At 47.1% G+C, this 19,901-nt stretch overlaps 1 protein-coding gene across 4 annotated transcripts; it reads left to right on the top strand.

The window, feature by feature from the left end:
* The first annotated feature begins 7,755 nt into the window (after positions 1-7,755).
* IL15RA (interleukin 15 receptor subunit alpha) lies at positions 7,756-19,899 on the top strand. Of its 4 annotated transcripts, none has more exons than XR_013774010.1 (8): positions 7,881-8,136; positions 15,606-15,797; positions 16,979-17,047; positions 18,137-18,313; positions 18,492-18,521; positions 18,836-18,890; positions 18,996-19,263; positions 19,769-19,899. XR_013774010.1 is itself a non-coding variant. In XM_079304018.1 (7 exons), exons 1-7 carry the CDS (start codon positions 8,058-8,060, stop codon positions 19,099-19,101), a joined length of 708 nt encoding a protein of 235 aa, XP_079160144.1. In that variant the 5' UTR covers positions 7,756-8,057; the 3' UTR covers positions 19,102-19,716. The 4 variants fall into 4 exon arrangements, 2 of the variants coding, with proteins under 2 accessions (XP_079160144.1, XP_079160143.1); XR_013774011.1 differs by having other exon boundaries at positions 18,996-19,253; positions 19,769-19,897; XM_079304018.1 differs by lacking the exon at positions 19,769-19,899 and having other exon boundaries at positions 7,756-8,136; positions 18,996-19,716.
* The last annotated feature ends 2 nt before the right edge of the window (positions 19,900-19,901 follow it).

Raw genomic sequence — 19,901 nt, 5'->3', positions numbered from 1 at the left:
CGGAAGCCCCGCCCCCTTTCCCGTTCTCCGCTCTCTGATTGGGCAGCGGAGCTGTCAATCAACCCCAGCGCCTTCCGCTTCGCTGAGGGCTCTTAAAGGAGCCGCGTCGTTATTTTGTGAGGGGAGTGAAGCTCCGCTGGCGGAGAGGGAAAAATAAATAGATAAATAATTCATCCGAGTTTCTGGAGAAGAAATGGGAATTCTCATGGAATTTATCTCACCCTCTGCGGCCTTTAGCAAAAGCTGAGGTAAGTCACAAGTAGCTTCTATGTAACTCTTATGTAACTCACATTTAACTCCCGTGGCAGAACAAACATTGAGACGCTCGGTACAAAAAAACCAAATTAATTCCCATGTAACTCACGTGTTAACAAGTTAACTTGCACATAACTCTCCAAAGAAAACAAAAGTAACTGTCATGTATCTCTCCATACGAAAAAAAACCATTAAATTTAAGAAAAGGAATTTAAAAAAAGAGGTTGAAAAAAAAAGGATTCCCATTAATCTCAAGTAACCCCCACATGTAAATCCCAATTAATTCCCTTGTAATTCACACATAACACCCACGTAAATCTCATAACACGCAAACTATTGAGCCCCTTGTCAAAAAAAAACCCAACAAATTAATTCTCATATAACTCACATGTTAACAAATTAATTTTCACATAACTCTCCGGACAAAACAATCATTTGAACCCAATGGGAAAACAGAAGGATTCCCATTAATCTCCCATGTAACTCGTGCAACTTGTAAATCAAAAGTAACTCTCCAGACAAAACAATCATTTAAACCCATCACATTAAAAAAAAATTAAAAAAGAAAAAAAATTCTCATTAATCTCCCAAAATTCCCCACATGGAAATCCCAAGTAACTCCCATGTAATTCATATATACCACAAGGAGCTCAAAAGTAACTTTTATATAACTCCCCAGACAAAACAAATATTTAAACCCATTAAATTATAAAAAAAAGGATTTAAAAAAAGGAAAAAAAAAAAAAAAAAAAAGATTCCCATTAATATCCCAAGTAATTAATGCATAACTTGCAAGGAACTGAATTTACTCTCATGTAACTCTCCACAAAAAAACAACCATTTAAACCCATTAAATTAAAAAAAAAAAAAAAGGGATTTTAAAAAAAGACAAAAAAAAGGATTCTCATTAATCTCCCAAGTAACCCCCACATGGAAATCCCAAGTAACTCCCAAGTAACTCATGTATAACACAAGGAACTCAAAATAAATTTCATGTAACTCTCCAGACAAAACAACTATTTAAACCCATAAAATTAAAATAAAAAAGGATTAAAAAAAAAAAATTTAAAAAAAAAAAAAAAAGGGAAATTCCACCCCATTTCCCCAAATTCTTTTGCTTTTAATCCATCACCCAGGAAATTGCAAAAACTCCTGGGCTAATTCAGTTTTTAAACTCAATCCTGGTTCTTTGCTGAGCCAGGTTTAAAAGGTCAGACAAGAATTTTGGGCAGGACACCAAGATCAGAGTGACTTTTCCTGCTCCAGTGGGAAAACATCCAACTCCTGGCACAATTCCCTTTTCCTGAATAATTAGGAAAGAAATTAAGATAATCTCATTGGTTTCCAGTGAACTTATGAATGAGTTCATTCAGTGCCTTCCTTGCTTGAATTGAGAAAAAAGTAAAATTAAAAAATAAAAAAATCTCAAAATGTCCCAGGATTATTTCAAATTTCTGGAATTTTTGGAATCTTCAGTGTAGAGAATCATTTCTCATTCCATTGGGAAAGTGGGAATGAAAATTGGAGATGCTGCAAGGATCACAAATAATGAGGGATTTAGAAATTTTAACAAAAAGTTGAGACACTTTTCCCTTCTTTTTCCAAAACTTGAGTGACAGGAAAATTCAGAGCAAACTTTTTTTTTTTCCCCCACTGGAAAATTGGAATTAATTTGTCCCCATTCCCTGATGTCACCCTTGTTTCCATGGAATTGTGGATTCTGAGGGGAAAAATTTCTGTGGTTTTTGCTTGGAGCAGAAGGAAAAAGTTTTGTCTTATTCCCTTAAACACCAACAAATTTCTGAAACAAGGAATGGTTTATTTCCTAAAATAGAATGTTTTATAATATATTTATAATATATAATAATATATATTTATAATACACAAAGTATAAAATATAAAACATAACATTTTAAAAAAGTATATTTTTTCATTCTATCACACATTATATAATATTACATATTATATTTTGCATATATTTGACATAATAAACTCAATTATATATTATTTTATATATTATTGTACATATTATATAGAACACTTATGCATAATTATAACATATCATATATATTATACAATATTACAAACTATTATGTTTATTCCATTGCTTAGTATATTCTAAATTATTTCATTATTTATATAATTAGTTTATTCTATAGTATTATTTACTAAATATATTATATATTATGTAGCATGCATAACATTAGATATATTAAAGTGCAATGTATAATAAAATATAATTAAATCTATTTAATAGACTGTATAGTGAATTATAGATTATTCCAATTAATACATTTATATAAGAAATATGTTATATATTACATGTTATATGATTTATATACTGCATTATATAATATTAATTACTCTCTCCAGTAATTTTAATAAACCCTGGGGGAAACTTTTAATCTCATGTTTATCCCCTGAATCCTCTGCTGAAGAACTTTTAATGATAAATTATTCTTATTTTAATTACTCTCTCCAAATTCCAATTATTAACTTCAAAAATCAACATGACAAAAAAACCAGGAATTTCCCCACCTGGCTGGAATTTATTATAGAAGAGAAAAAGCAACAAACCTCAAGTGCTGGATTTTTATTTATTCCTAGAAAGTGAGAATGGAGAGACAAAAAAATACAAAAAAAAAAAATACTAAAATATGTGAGTAGAATTCATTTTGTGTCAGAGAAACCCACTGGAAATATTATTTAAGGGAGTTGTATTTTCATGTTTTCTCACTGCTCTTCCCTCCTAGAACAACATCAAATAATTGAACTGCATTAAATAAAAAACTTGTGAGCAAAACCTTGTTGTTTTTTTAGGAAAAGTTTGATTCTCACCAAAGGCTGATTCTGAGTTTCACATCCAAGAACTGAAAATCCCCAAATCAGCAGTTGAGACCTAAAACAACTTTTGTGACAAAAAACCCCCGGGTGCTTTCAGGGGTGATTTCCCCTCCCACAAAATAAAAATTTAAAAAAAAAAGCTGAATTTCCAAAAAATTTCCTCTGGAGATCCCCTGAGCTGGGCACAGCCCAAGCTCAACTTCCACCACTCCAGGTGTGTTTTGTTGGGCAGCAAAAAACAACATTTTTTACCAATTCTGCCAAATTTCAGCCAAAACAGGACATTTTGACCTGTAAAATTGCAGCAACTTTTACAGGTGATGTGTTTTAACTTTTATGAGAGAATGACCTTGACTAAAATGTTTAACACTGGATTTCCTCCTCCTTTTTCTCCCTTTTCTTCTCCTCCTCCTTTTTCTCCCTTTTCTCCTTTTTCTCCCCTTTCTTCTCCTCCTCCTTTTTCTCCCTTTTCTTCTCCTCCTCCTTTTTCTCCCTTTTCTCCTTTTTCTCCCCTTTCTTCTCCTCCCATTACAGAGGCTCCAAATTTTCATCATTCCCATAACACAAAATGTTACCACTGGAATTTTTTCCTCCCCCCCACTTTCTCCATCCCTCTTAATTTCCAGGGCAATATTTTGATTTTTCCAGCTGTCAGCACTGCTTTTGGACAGAATTCAGGCCCAGCAACTGCTTCTTGCTGAATTAATAATAGCCAATTAAAATGAAAGTAATTAATTTGCTAGGAAATCATCCCAGGCTGCCAACCTGAGCTTTACAAATTGGTTTTTTGGAACCATTTTTACTCAGCACCTAATTCATGGAATTAGCAAGGATGAAGCACAGTCCCAAATACTCCTGGGAGAATCAACTCACATCCTGAGCTGCTTTTATGGACTCAGTGCAGGAACCTGGGAGAGCTGATAAGAAATGAAGTAATTCCTGGTTAAATCCTCAAAGGAAAACAAAAGCTGAGGAATTACTGGAGTTTGGACTGTTGTGCTCCTTCAGGCAGAGTTTTGGTTTCTGTTTGCTGGAAAATGAATGCACAGGAATGTTTTTGTCCTGGAAGGAGGTGGATCCTCATCCCCAGTGCCTTTGGACACTGAACTAATCTCTAGTCCTGACTTAAAATCCAGCTTTTCTTACCCAAAAATCTCCAGTTCGAGAGATTTTCATGAGGAGAAACCCAGAACTCCTCAACCACTTCCACTTGTGGTGGTGCTTCCCCTTCCTTGGAGCTGCTCTGGAGCATCAGGAATTCCAACCTGGATGGGGAAGTGTCCCTTGACCAAACCAGGAACTTGTGCATGGAAAAAGTGACAGAAATTATCCATATCAAGAGCCTCAATTGTCTGAGCAAAGTGAGGAACAAGGGATCCCTTGTTCCATGAAGCTCTTGGAATAAAACTGCCTGGAATCAGCCCAGGTGGAAAAGTGCCATTGTTAGCAGAGCTCTGAAAAAAAACCCTCCAGTAATTCCCAGTTCCAATTGTGGCCAGGGTGAAAAATTCCTGATGACTTCTGGGAAATCATGGAGGCAGAGAAGGACTTGGAAATTATCTAATGGATCATCCAGTGTCACCCCTGCCATGGCAGGGACACCTCCCACTGTCCCAGGGTGATCAAACCCCAGTGTCCAGCCTGGCCTGGGGCATTGCAGGATCCAGGGATTCTCTGGCAATCCCAGCCAGCAATTCCTGCCCCAATCTCCCCTTTCCCAATTCCCTGGGTCCTGTCCCTCTGTCCCTTTCCAAAATTTCCAAATTCTGCAGCCCCTCCAGCCCCTGGAATGTGCTGGAAGCTCTCCCTGGATCCTTCCCTTCTCCAGGCTGCCAATTCCCAGCTCTCCACAACCTCCCATTGGATCCATCTCCTCTCCAAGGCATTGATGGATCCAGGGCCTTCCCTTGCAATCTCAGGGAACCATCCAGGCTCTCCCTTCCCTTTTCCTCTCTTTTCCATGCCCACTGTCCATCCAAACCCCTCTGGATGGATGCTGAGTGTCCTGAATCCCAGAATCCTGGGCTGCCTTGGCTGGGAAGGAGCTCAAAGCTCATGGCAGGGACACCTCCAGCATCCCAGGCTGCTCCAATCCTTGCTGGGGCATTGCAGGGATCCAGGGATTCTCTGGCAATGCCAGCCCAGCAATTCCTGCCCCAATCTCCCCTTCCCCAATTCCCTGGGTCCTGTCCCTCCATCCCTTGTCCCCAGTCCCTCTCCAGCTCTCCTGGAATGTGCTGGAAGCTCTCCCTGGATCCTTCTCCTGCCCAGGTGAGCACCCCCAGCTCTCCCTGGATCCCTGGGAACTGAGGGGCTCCAGCCCTGGAGCAGCTCCATGGATTCCTCTGGACTCAGCTCCAGGATCTGCTGCTGTGTCCCCAGGGCTGGGGCAGCTCTGCAGGTGAGGTCTCACCTGAGGGGACACAGGTTCACAATCCCTGCTGCCCACACTGGGGGCTCCAGCCTCACCCCCCAACACCCCTCAAGGGCTGCTCCCCATCCCTTCACCCCCAGCCTGGACCAATCCCTTCCCCAGATCTAAGTGGTGTATGAATGGATTTAAATCCCCTCCAGCAAGTACAGGATGAATGTTTCCACCTGAGATCTATAATTAAATCGGTTGTAATTGGAGCCAACCCTATCCAAGTGAATGTTGTTAATGATTAAGTGCTGCTAAATTTTTTTTGTGCTCTCAGCCTTTTGCTCTCTCTCCAAATCAGCCTGTCAGGGAAAATTCCCTGTGTGACCATCCTGAATCTGCTCTGGAGCTCACACCTCCTGAGCTGGGAATGAAAATCCTTCCCAGCTCCACCCCACACTCACAGGGTCACACCAGGTTTCTCAGATGCTTCAATCCTTAAAATAATTTAATCTCAGTGTGATAATTAAATAATAAAGTAACAGTTTGAGTGCCTCTCAGGAGACAAAGACACAAAGGATTGTCACACCCTCATGGATTCCTCAATTTTTACCATGGCTCTGAGTGTCCCTGTCCCTTTGCTGCTCAGTGCCAGCTCATGTCCTCTTGTCACCACCCAGAGCTACACCAGCACTGAGTATTCCTCAACAGCCAGCCATTCCCTAGCTCTGATTTTTCATGGAAAAGCTCGAGGATTTTCACAGAAAAGTGTTGCAACTGTGCCATTCTCAGGGATCACAATCCTCCAGTCTGACCTGTTAAACTCTCACCCACTTGTGCTTATCTTCTGGAAGATTAGCAGCTGCAGAGCTCATTTGCATCAGCAGCACCAAAATCCTCACCTGCAAATTCAGGACATGATTGGATTTTTTACAGCTTTTGAAAGAATTTATGACAAGAAAAGCAAAGTCTTCCCAGACAGAATTTTCTTTACCAAACCCAAGATTTTGTATAAAATCACTCAGCTCTTGCATGAACTGCTGTGAACCCTGCCCTGTTGATTGTTTTTCATAACTATCATCATGTGGGATCCCAGCCCATCCAGAGTACAAGCTCAGCTGTTACCTGGGAATCCCTGAGCTGCAGTGGAATTCCTGCAGCTTTTTCACCTGCAATGGTTCTGTGCATCTCCAGGCTCACAAATACATTTGGCTGGGTCCAGTGTTTGGCATTTCTGCTTCAGAGAGGGTTAATTGAGGTTAATTCTCTTTCAAGGATGGCAGAAGGAGAATTTATTCACCTCTCATGCAGATTTGTGATTGGCCATGAAATGTTATCCAAGTAATCCTTTGCTTTCACTTTTCTAGGCATGAGGAGCTGTTTGCTGATGGTCACTGCCAAAACAAAACCATGTGAAAATAAACAGAGGCTACAAGCAAGGAATTGAGTTGGAAAGGATTTGTTGTGAGCAGGATCTGTGGCACGTGAGTCCTGGAAATGTTTTGGGATGGAGCACAACCACAGGATCTCTGCAGATCTTCCAAGGTTAGATTACAGCTTGTTTACCAGTTTTGAGGATTGTGTGTGGAACAGAATGCTCCAGCTCCAGCACTGGGATTTCTGCATCCCCAGCACATGGAATTCCCCCAGATCCATGCCAGGCAGAGGAGAGAGGAGCTGCATTTCCCCAGGACACCACGATTCCCTCGAATACCACATTCCCCCGGGCAGGATTGCATCCCTTCCCAAGATATTGCATCCTAGGAGTGCCACCACCCTCCTGGGTGTTTCATGACCCCTGATATCACAAACCCAAATATTTCACCCTTTCCCCCTCAGGGGATAGGTACCAAATTCCACACCCTCCCCTGCCCCTCAGGCTTTGCATTCCCATCTCTTCCATCCCTTCATCTATTGCATCCCACCCGCTATTGCACCCCCACCCTCCCGTTATTCCATGTTCCAGGTATCTCACCCTCCCGGGAATCTCCTCATCCCCTCGGGCATCTCATCAGATCCCCGGACAATGAATCCCCCTCATCCCCCTGTATTTCATCCCTTTCCGGGTATATCGAGTCCCCGGGCACCGAATCCCCCTCGGACACTGAATCCCTCCTGCCATTGCCATCTCCACTCGCCCCTCCCGGACACCGAATTCTCCTCGGGTACTGAATCCCCCCCGCCATTGCCACTCGCTCTTGCCCCTCCTGGACACCGAATTCTCCTCGGGTACTGAATCCCCCCCGCCATTGCCACTCGCTCTTGCCCCTCCTGGACACCGAATTCTCCCCGGACACGGAATTCCCCTCGGGTACCGAACCACCCCTTGCGCTGCCACCCTCGCTTGCCCCTCCTGGACACCGAATTCCCCTCGGGTGCCGAATCTCCCCCGGCATCGCCACCCCCTCTCGCCCCTCCCGGACCCCGCATCCGCTCGCTGTCCCTGGCTCCCCATCCCGCCAGGGCGGCGCGTCCCTGCCGGTGGCCCCGGCTCGAAAGCGAAAGTGAAAACAGCCCGAGCCACACCGGGACAGCGACAGCGGCCGGGAATCGCCACGGAGCTGCCGCCGGAGCCCGGAGCTGGCCCCGGGCCGCTCCCATGGCGCGGCCGCTGCTGCTGCTGCCGCTGCTCTGCGCTACCGTCGCTCTCCTGCTGCTCCGCGCCGCCGCCGACACCGGTAAGCGGGGCTGCCCCGGGCTGGCCACCGACCGGCGAGCCCTCCCCGGGGCGCTCACACCCTCTCCGAGATCTCTACACCCTCCCCGAGATCTTTACACCTTCTACGGGGAGCCCACACCCTCCCCGGGGCGCTCACACCCTCCCCGAGATCCCTACGCTTTCTCCGGGGTGCCCCCTCCGTCCTCGCCCCGTTTCCCGGGATGCCCGCGGTACTTCCCAGGATCCCAGCTCCGTTTCCTGGCTTACCCACGCCTCTCCCGGGGTGCCCACTCTCTCCCTGGGATGCCCGCTCCGTCCCGAAGCTGCTGGCTCTTTTTATCCCGGGATACCGTTGTTATTCCCCGGGATGCCGCTGCTACTTCCCGGGATACCCGCTCTGCTTCCTGACGAGCCAGCTCCGCTCCCAGGTGAGCCTGCAGCACTTCCGCAGGGAACGACGCCGCTCCCCGAGGTTTCCAAGCTCTCGCTGGGTGCCCGCACTATCCCTGGGGTGCCCGCGCCATCCCTAAATTGTCCCCAAGGTGCTCGCTCAGCTCCGCGGGTGCCAATCCCCGGGATGCCTGCTCGGCTCCTGGGATTCTCACTACCCTTCCCGGGCTACCCACGCTACTCCCTGGGCTACCCAAAACCCCCTCGCTGCTCCCGGGGGTGCCCACACTGTCCCTGAGGTGGCCATGCCATCCCCAAGGTGTTTGCTTTGGTCCCTAAGATGCTTTCTCTGCTTTTTTGGATACTTGCTCTGCTCCTTGGGATGCCCATGCTACTCCCTGGGATACCCAGTCCTCCACTAGAGGTGCCCAAGCTCCTTCCCAGAGTGTCCATACCATCCCTGGGGTGCCCATGTTGCTCCCCAAGGTGTCCATACCATCCCTGGGGTGTCCATACCATCCCTGGGGTGCCCAGGCTGCTCCCCAAGGTGTCCATACCATCCCTGGGGTGCCCAGGCTGCTCCCTGCATTCCCAACCCCCTCTCTGGGTGCCCCCCCAGAGTGCCCAGGCTGCAGCCCTGTGTTCCCAGGGTACCCACCTCACTGCTGGCATTCCCACACCACTCCTCACAGTGTCCAGGGAGGCTGGGGGTGGATTTTAGGCTCTCCAGAAGTCCAAAAATCCTGAAATAACTAGAACATGGCAGTTAAAAAAAAAAAAAAATACACTTTCAAAGTCACAGAGTCTAACAATCAACCCAGCACTGCCAAGGCCACCAGTGACCTCCCCAGGACTTGAAATCCCTCCAGGAATGGGGATTCCATCTTAGCTCAATCCTGCTGCTGAATTTCCTGTTCCCATGTCCCCACAGATTATTCAAAATGAGGATAAATAGTTTAGGAGATCCTGCTGTTATTCTGGGAGGTTTTTTTTCTCTGAAGTGACCTGGTGTGTTGAATGCAGCTGGTTCTAACTGGCACCTCTGCCTTGGATGTGCTCAGGCCAAGCTCTATGGGAATGGTGGAGAATCTCTGATTTGAGAACTTCCAGAGGAGAAATTCCATCATGAAATCCCTTGCCTGAGCTTATCTCAGCAGGGTGATGCTGGCAGTTCCTTGTTCTCCAGTTTCTGCTGCTGAAGTCCCATCCTGAGTCACCCTGCAGCAGCCACAACTTCTTCTAGAATGGTGGGATTGTTCAGGTTGGAAAAGCCCTTGAGGTCAGAGAGTCCAACCATTCCCAGCACTGCCAAGGCCACCACTGTCTCCTGGTTTAGGGCAAATTTGGGAGGAATCTTCCAAAGGAATCTCTCTAGAAAACAGATTCAAGTGTCCCCTCCCCCTACTGGCTGGGAAAAGGATTTCCTTGGAGAAAAGTGGAAAAAAAAAACCCCTGTTTATTTAACAAGCAAAGTATTCACAAGCATAAACAAAAACAGAATAATATTAAACAATAAAACCTCTTGATGTTCTGAAGAGATGGCAAATTCAGAAAAATCCTTTTGGTGAGGTGCAGCTGGGCCCAGTCTCTTATCAGTCCCTCCCATGCTGGAAAATGAATGTCCAGGCCCTGCTGGCATTTTTCTGGGTTTTCAGCACAGAACAGACTGACCAGTTAAAAGAAAAATAAAAAATAAAAATCCCCATTGGGAAACTTCTCTGCCTCAGCTAGCTACAAAGTTAAAAGCAGAGTTCTGTCTTTGAGAAAAATCACAGCTCAAATATTGGAAATATCCCTTGATTTATCCCCACACTGGAAGCAGCAAGACTGTTAGGAAATGTTTAATTCACTAAAAATGTGGGAATTTGCAGGATTCTGTGAACTAATGCTGGAAGGGAATGCAGAGTTTTGGTGCCTGCTCTTCTCCAAGCTCCTGTGTGCTCCTGAACTCCTGGAAAATGAATTTATCCCTATTTATAAAAGGATGATGGGAATGGCCAGGCATGTAAAATTATCCTGGGTGACAAAAATAAGCCAAGGAGAAGCCATGTGCTGGCAAAACAGGAGCCCTGAGCTCAGGAATGAGCTAAAAATTACCTTCCTTGAAGTCAATCCCCACTGACCACCCATCCCAGAGCTCCAAACAACATTCCAGGCTCCAGTGCTGCACCAGGATCATTGTTTGGGGCAAAACCTGTGGGTTTAGGGGCTGTTAGAGAAAATGAACAATATTTATTTCTTTTAGTTCACTTGATGCATGATGTGGGATGTGCTGCTGCATCCCATCCTCTCCTGCTTTTCCATCCCTGCCACACCTGACCAATTGGAAATAATTTTGAGTTCAAGCATGGAAGTTTTATTAATTTCTGTGATTTTGGCATTCCTTACTGATTTTTCCTTCATCCAGATTTGTGAGATTCCTCTTTCCTCTTTTTTTTTTTTTTTTTTTTTTGAGCAGGAAACCCCCACCTCTCTGGGTCTTTTCTTGATAATTTTTTTAAAGAGAATAGCCAAGTTTTTTCTGGTGTGAATTCTCCAATGTCCAGCTGTGATTTTTTTTGGACATGGGATGACATCACATGGGATCATCCTGGCTGTGCTCTGTGTTCTTCCCAACGTGCAGAAATGAACTCATCCTCTAAAACCAGCATTGTTGGGAGTTGCTGGTGCAGAAAGACAAGAAAAACCCAACTAAAAAAAATCCATGGAAATGCAAAATCCATAGATGTTGGGCACATTTCCAGCCAGATGTTTAATCCCAGCAGGATGCAGATGGAAATAAAGCAGCTGGAGGTGTTTTCCTGGCAGCTCCTTTGGGAGGTTGGCCAAGGATGAGATGAGTCTTTGAGCACCTGGGATGATCCATCCATGGGAAATTCCAACTCATTGCTGAGGGATAAATTTCTAAATCCTGCATGTCCAGCTGATTGCTCCTCTTTCCCCCCTTGGAATGATTTTTCACATTAAACAAACAAAAATCCATGGATGGCACAAAGCACCAAAGTGATCCTGGAGAGAGGTGCTGCTGGGATCTTGTTTGACCAACCTGGGGTTTTTTTAGAAGATATTCCAACCAACTGGACAAAACCCCTTTCTTTGGAAGGATTGGGATGAGGAGAGCAGGTTTAAAAGCTGCAGAGCTCACAGATCTCTGTTTTTCCTGGATATTTCTGATGTTTCTGGCTGGATTTCCTGCTGGGCTCCCTTGGGACAAGCAGCTGGAATTGGCACCAGGAGGGTTTTTGCTTCACTGAAGGCACAGGTCCAGCTCTGCTGAGTTGAGGCTGTTGTGAAACATCCTCCTGTGGGTGTTTCCTTGAATCCCAGTCCCAGGAGCTGCTGATTCCAGGAATTTTACCCAAATCTTGAGAGGAGACAAAGAGCTGCTGTTCTCAGCACGTGTAACTCCTGTCCTCTGGCCAAACTGGCCAGGATCACACCTGGATCACACCTGGATCACACCTGGATCCAGCCAGGCATTGAAACAGAGCAGATTCCCCTGGGATCTTCTGGGGATGCACCACAGATTGGGGCAGGAGCTTTTGAGGCTGGGGATTTTTATCTCTGCATGTTTTGGCTGCTGTGGCAGCACCTCATGTTCCTGTCCCCACTGCTGCTGTGCCACTGTCCCCTTCCCATCCTGCTGCCATTCCCACTGTCCCCAATTCCCCATCCTGCTGCCATTCCCACTGTCCCCTTCCCATCCTGCTCCCATTCCCACTGTCCCCTTCCCATCCTGCTGCCATTCCCACTGTCCCCTTCCCATCCTGCTGCCATTCCCACTGTTCCCAATTCCCCATCCTGCTGCCATTCCCACTGTCCCCTTCCCATCCTGCTCTCATTCCCACTGTCCCCTTCCCATCCTGCTCTCATTCCCACTGTCCCCTTCCCATCCTGCTGCCATTCCCACTGTCCCCTTCCCATCCTGCTGCCATTCCCACTGTCCCCAATTCCCCATCCTGCTCCCATTCCCACTGTCCCCTTCCCATCCTGCTGCCATTCCCACTGTCCCCAATTCCCCATCCTGCTCTCATTCCCACTGTTCCCTTCCCATCCTGCTGCCATTCCCACTGTTCCCAATTCCCCATCCTGCTGCCATTCCCACTGTCCCCTTCCCATCCTGCTGCCATTCCCACTGTCCCCTTCCCATCCTGCTCCCATTCCCACTGTCCCCTTCCCATCCTGCTCCCATTCCCACTGTCCCCTTCCCATCCTGTTCCCATTCCCATTGTTCCCAATTCCCCATCCTGCTGCCATTCCCACTGTCCCCTTCCCATCCTGCTGCCATTCCCACTGTCCCCTTCCCATCCTGCTCTCATTCCCACTGTTCCCAATTCCCCATCCTGCTGCCATTCCCACTGTCCCCTTCCCATCCTGCTGCCATTCCCACTGTCCCCTTCCCATCCTGCTCCCATTCCCACTGTCCCCTTCCCATCCTGCTGCCATTCCTCCTGTCCTCACTGCCATGGCATTCCTACTCCCATTATCATTCCCATTCCCATTCCCACTCCCATTATCATTCCCATTCCTACTCCCATTCCCATTCCCACTCCCATTATCATTCCCATTCCCACTCCCATTCCCATTCCCATTCCCACTCCCATTATCATTCCCATTCCCACTCCCATTATCATTCCCATTCCTCTTCTATCTCTGTTGGATGATGATCCCAGCCCAGCTCCATGTTCCTCCTGCCTGGACACTGCTCCATCCCAGCTGGACATTGTTCCATCCATGCCAGGCATCAATTTATCCATCCAACCCTGCCATGCATCCTTCCATCCTATCCCTGCTTCCCATCCCAGATCTCCATCCATCCATCCATCCATCCATCCATCCATCCATCCATCAGTCCATCCATCCATCATCCATCCATCCATCCATCATCCATCCATCCATCCATCCATCCATCCATCCATCCATCATCCATCCATCCATCCATCCATCCATCCATCCATCATCCATCCATCCATCCAATCCATCCATCCATCCATCCATCCATCCATCCATCCATCATCCATCCATCCATCCATCATCCATCATCCATCATCCAACCATCCATCCAACCATCCATCCAACCATCCATCCAACCATCCATCCATCCATCCATCCATCCATCCATCCATCCATCCATCATCCATCCATCATCCATCATCCATCATCCATCATCCATCCATCCATCCATCATCATTATCCATCATTCATAATCCATCCATCCATCCATCCATCCATCATCCATCCATCATTCATCATCCATCATCCATCCATCCATCCATCCATCCATCCATCCCTCCATCCATCCATCCATCCATCCATCCATCCATCCATCCATCCATCCATCATCCATCCATCCATCCATCCATCCATCCATCATCCATCCATCCATCATCCATCCTCCATCCAATCCATCCATCCATCCATCCATCATCCATCCATCCATCATCCATCCATCCATCCATCCTCCATCCATCCATCCATCCATCCATCCATCCATCCATCCATCCATCCATCCATCCATCCATCCATCCATCCAACATCCATCATCCATCCATCCATCCATCATCCATCCATCCATCATCCATCCATCCATCCATCCATCCATCCATCCATCCATCCATCCATCCATCCAACATCCATCATCCATCATCCATCCATCCATCATCCATCCATCCATCATCCATCCATCCATCCATCCATCCATCCATCCATCCATCCATCCATCATCCATCCATCCATCATCCATCCATCCATCCATCCATCCATCCATCCATCCATCCATCCATCATCCATCCATCCATCCATCATCCATCCATCCATCCATCCATCCATCCATCCATCCATCCATCCATCATCCATCATCCATCCATCCATCCATCCATCCATCCATCCATCCATCCATCCATACCATCCATCCCAGATCTCCATCCCATCCCATCCCACCCACTGTCTCATTGCCTGGGATATTTGGATTTCAGCTGCCACTTTCCAGAGAGGAAAAACCCCCCAGGAAGTGTCTGGAGGACTCAGCAGCAGCTGGAATTCTTCATGTCCAGCTGTGCAATGAGTGGAGCAGGATGGGGGTGGTGAGTGCAGCTGAAATTCAGCAGCTGGGGGCAGATGCAACCACTGCAAGGGGATGGAATTCCATAAAAATTCCCTGCTGGCTGCAGGAGCTCCTACAAGTGACCACAAACATGCCAGAAATGAAGTTTCCCTTTCTCCAGCCTCTGGAGGAGCTGCTACAAACCCCCAAATTTGATCCTAAAATCGCTGGGATTATTTCCCCTTTTTCCATTCCCAGTGTCAGGCATGGAATCTCTTTATTTTTGAAGGATGGATAAATCCCTATATCCACTCCTAGGCAGGATTTTCTAGAATCATGGAAAGGTTTAGGTTCTTTTATTTTTGCAGGATGGATAAATCCCTACATCCACCTCTAGGCAGGATTTTCTAGAATCATGGAAACATTTAGGTCCCTTTATTTTTGCAGGATGGATGAATCCCTACATCCACCTCTAGGCAGGATTTTCTAGAATCATGGAAACATTTAGGTCCCTTTATTTTTGCAGGATGGATGAATCCCTACATCCACCTCTAGGCAGGATTTTCTAGAATCATGGAAAGGTTTAGGTTCTTTTATTTTTGCAGGATGGATAAATCCCTACATCCACCCCTGGGCAGGATTTTCTAGAATCATGGCAAGGTTTTGGTTGGAAGGGAATTTAGGGATCACCATGAGGTGGCAGGGACACCTTCCACTCTCCCAATGCACATTTTTTGCACAATATTTTCTTGCTTTCATCCTTTAAGCTCAACTCTCCACAAACTGCTGCCCATGCCACCATTCCACATGAATGATTTGTTGGATTTAGTCTGAGGGTTATCTGTTCACTATGGCTGTTATTTGCTTGTCTTTATCCTCTGTAATGCAATATTTTTATGTAGGAGAACAAAAATTTTGCTGTCTGGCAAACTTATATAATATTCCTTTATTTATGACTATTACATCCTAGCTGGTGCTGGGATCAGCCAGAGCTTGATCTCGCTGTTCTGATTCCATATTTCATATTTTATTTTTTTTTATTTCTGCCCCCCCAGCTCACTGCAGCTCCCCCAAAGCCGTGGCCAACGCTCACATCGACGCCAGGAACCGCTCGGAGCTCAACTCCCGCCTGCGCTATTCCTGCAACCGCGGCTACAAGCGCAAAGCCGGCACCTCCAGCCTCATCCAGTGCGTGCTCTGGAACGGCTCCGAGCCCCGCTGGACACTCCCCACCCTCCAGTGCATCCGTGAGTGCTCCCTGCCAGCGGGGGAGCTCTGCAAATGGAGCTTGGGCTGTGGGAGCCTGCGGGGGGCATGGGGGTCAGGGCAAACTCGTGTATTCTCTCTGTATTCGGGGTTTGAAGTTGGCAGTTTGTTGCACAGGGTGTGGGTGAAAGGGCTGAGCTGGGAGCTGCCAGCTCAGAGCAGGGCAGAGAGTGGGGGGTGGGAGTACTAAGAGATAAGAGAGGGAATTTACAACACAATAAATCTCCTTCTCTGTTGAATATTCTAATTTCCACTAACCAATCTAATACAAGATACAAATTCTCTAGCATTTACGTACAGCCTATAGGAATCTCTACATTGCCATGTTTTATTGCTTTATCTGGGACCCTTCCTGCCATGCCTGGAGAGGGTCTCTGCTGCTCTCTGGTATTATCTAAACAAAAGGACAAGATCTTCAAGTATCCACATTGCTGCTCTCAGCCACTCAGTTGAAAACTGCTTTCATTTCTATCTCACTTATGGTTTCCATGTTGTCAAAATCTTTAGCTGGGCACTCATATTTTAAAAGGTTTTCCTGATTCATCCTTCCCAACATTGGGAAAAAAACGAGTGCAAAAAACATCCCCCAAAAAATTTCTGTTTCTTCCAAAAGAATCAGAAATGGGGGGAGAAATCACAGAATTCAATCTGTGGAATTTCTAATGGATCATGGGTGATGTCCTTGGGTTAAGAAAATAAAAGTTTACAGTCTCACATCCTTCAGTGCTCCCAGACCTGGGGGAGGAAGTGAAAACCTGGGAGAGGAGTTTATTGCAGAGGATGGAACACCAGGAATGCAGAATTCATAAATCACACAGAGACTTTGAATAAATCAGAGGTGCCCAGTCTGGGAAAACATAAATCAAAATATTGATGTTAATATTTAATTAAATGGATTAATTAGGATAATTTAAAAGGGAGAAATTATTAATCAATAGAAAAAAGGGATAGAATGGTAATTAACAACTCAAAGCCAATAAACATTAGCAAAAAAAGGAATTAAAATGTAAAAATTGTTAAAATTCGACAACAAACATATAAAATTTGTGGGATTTCTTCCAGACCTCAATGTTGGATAAAATAACTTTGACTCTCTAACTTACCAAAGCCAGTGGAGAGCTCATTTCCCAGCTGATGGTGTCCCCTGTTGTGTTTTCCCAAGGAGATCCAGCTCTTTCCTGGGACACCCCCAGCCTGGAGCTGCCACACACGGAGAGCACGACCCAGAGGGGTGAGAACAGGACTGGGGGTGGGACTGGAGCTGCCATGGCCAAACCACAGCTCCAGGGTGTGGTGGGATCAGTGTTCCTGTGCTGGGATCAGATTCACCCCATGGGGAGAAATCTTGTCTTAGTTTGGAGGACAGGTGTCAGCCAAGAAAGGCAGGAGCTTCTCTTTGAAATGGAGAATGGAAACCCCCTCCCTCCAAATTATTATCATTTTGAAATTAAGGGGCTCTCAGGCAAAGAGATGGGAATTAGGAATAACAGTTCTTTGCTAGGACAATTCCAATAGCAATGCAGTATTACACAGAACAATCCCAACCCTGCCAGAGTCAGAATCCAAGCTGGCACAGTCAGTCAGTCAGGGTGGTGGCACAGTCCCATTCCATGGTGCTGCATCCTCCTGCAGGGGCAGATGTGGCTCAGCTGGAGCAGTGCTCCTGGAGAAGGGGCAGTTTCCTCTGAAGCTCCAGGGATGATGTGCAAGGCTCTGGTTTTCCTCTGGAATGCAGTGGGAAGAAGGTGCCTTGGTGTCCCAAATGTCAGTTTTTTCTCTGGCTAGGAAAGGCTTGGCTCCTGCCCTGGCTGGAGCATCTCCCAGTGGGATGATGGAATTTTCTCAGCCATGCCCTGGGACTCAGTGGCCATGAACAGGAGATATCTCCTGGAGGGAGGATGGGCTGTGGGAAGATAAAGATGATTGCCCAGCTGGTTTAAAGATGCCCATGAGCAGATAATGTGTGCCAGGAGATCAGGGGCACTGCCACACCCAGTTTTAAACAATGGCCCATTAACAGGAGATATCTCCCACAGAGATAAGAATCACTGCCACACCCAGTTTTAAACAATGGCCCATTAACAGGTGATACCTGCTGGATGAAGGGTGGGTCATGGGAAAGATAAAGATGATTGCCCAGCTGGTTTAAAGATGCCCATGAGCAGATAATGTGTGCCAGGAGATCAGGGGCACTGCCCCAGCTGGGACAGAACACACATTGCTGCCACACCAACCCAACCCAGCTGTTGGGTGAGGCCACAGAAATGCCGGCGCTGCCTTTGATTCGGGTTAATGTCAAGATCTCCTGTTGTTTTCCCAGCAGGTGCCAGCCCAAATTCCAGCCCCTCTCCAGCTTCCAGCCACTCACCTGTGCCAGCAGCAGCTGATGTGTCCCCAGACACAGCCAGGCCACCAGAGATGATGCCAACACCAGACACGTCCTGGCTGGGAGAGGTGACGACCCCGCTGCCCGTCCCACCCACGGATTATGCTGCAGGTTGGGCCAGTTCCCAAGGGAATCCCAACCTGCCCTGGGGCTCCTTTCATCCACAAAGGCTCTTCTGCTTTTCCAAGGGAATTGTTCCTTCTCTCCACCCTCATTTTTAGTGAGGCTCCTCCCAGTACCCATCTCTTTCCTACCTTTGCAGCTCAAAATTTCCTTTTCTCTTTTCCAGTTTCCATCCAGGTTGTGGCTTCTTCCATTGGTAAGCTGGGAAAAAAACCTTACTTGGGAAACAGGGGGTTATTTTATTTTTTTAAGCTTAAAATCTCTTATGGGGGCTGTGGGTGGTTTATCCCATGGGAATAAGTTCCAATGGGAATGTCACTGAGGGAGGGAAGGATTCAGCACCCAAATCTCTTCCTGGAAAGAAGGATTCCCAATTCCCTCCTTCCAGGGGTGGGGAGGACACCCTGTGGTGGTGGCTGGAGTGGTTTGGGCTCCTTTTGGAGCTGTTTTGGTGGAATTCATCAGCCATGGGCTGGGAGATGCTCCTCACTCCCTGTGTCCATCCCACAGGATTCCTGGTGCTGCTGGCCACTGGAATTGCAGCTGCCTGCTGCTGGAGGAGGAAGTGAGTGCCATCAAAACCAAACCCCAGCAATGAGTTTTTCCAAAACTTTTGTGCTTTCCAAAGAAAAACCCTGGAATGCCACTGATGCTCCTCTTGCCCCCACAGGTGCAGAAGTCAGGGCTACATGGTGACAGAGACAGACATTCCCATGGGGGCTCTTCCCTCTGGGAACGAGGAGGTGGCTCCTGCTGTCATTGTCCCCACGGGCTGAGCACCCACCCTGGGGTCACTTGGGGCACCCACCATCCCCAGGGATGCTGGAGATGGAATTCTGGATGCTCCCCTGAGCACAGGGAGCAGCCAGGGACATGTGGCTGCTCTTCCCAGCCTGAACACAGATGATTCCCAGGGATGATCCCAAAGGTGGGTGCAGGTGGGTGTCCTGCACTGGGAGTTGGGATTTGGGGGAATTGGCCCTGGGGAAGCTGCTGGTGGGCAGGGAGAGGGTTGGGATGTTGGGATGGGGTTTGGGATGAAGCTGAGCTGTCCTGCCCCAGGTAATTCCCATTCCCTGTCCAGGAGCATGGATAGAATTGGAGTAGCTGGATAAATCCCATCCCTTTCCCAGCTTTGTCCCAAATCCCAGAAAATGGACAGAGACCAATCATTTCCCCACATCCTCATCCCTTTCCCAGCTTTGTCCCAAATCCCAGAAAAAGTCTGGAGAGGAATCCAGCCAAGAATCCCCCCTCACATCCCTTTCCTGGCTTTGTCCACAAATTGTCCCAAAACCCAGAAAATGGATGAAGGACAGAGCCAACCATTTCCCCATATCTTCATCCCTTTTCCAGCTTTAATCCCAAATCCCAGAAAATGTTTGGAGAATGACCCAGCCAAGCATTTCCCCACATCCTCATCCCTGTCCTGCTCTGTTTCAGGCACTGAGCCAGAGCCAGAGGTGCTGGGACCCTCCCAGGCTCACACACAGCTCAGGGATCCTTTGGGAGCTCTTCCACCACTGATCCCAGCTCTGGATCCTGGAGCAGTCTCTCCACAGACACCATCAGGGAC

Source organism: Erithacus rubecula (genome assembly GCF_903797595.1).
Source record: "Erithacus rubecula genome assembly, chromosome: 4".
NCBI classification, from domain to species: domain Eukaryota; kingdom Metazoa; phylum Chordata; class Aves; order Passeriformes; family Muscicapidae; genus Erithacus; species Erithacus rubecula.
This window is presented reverse-complemented; position numbering and strand designations above follow the sequence as displayed.

Bases quoted from the DNA above. Each gene is read 5' to 3' on its own strand.
- IL15RA (XM_079304018.1), top strand. From the start codon at position 8,058: ATGGCGCGGCCGCTGCTGCTGCTGCCGCTGCTCTGCGCTACCGTCGCT. The intron at 8,137-15,605 runs GTAAGCGGGGCT...CTGCCCCCCCAG, and splicing joins CCGCGCCGCCGCCGACACCG to CTCACTGCAGCTCCCCCAAA. The intron at 17,048-18,136 runs GTGAGAACAGGA...TTGTTTTCCCAG, and splicing joins GGAGAGCACGACCCAGAGGG to CAGGTGCCAGCCCAAATTCC.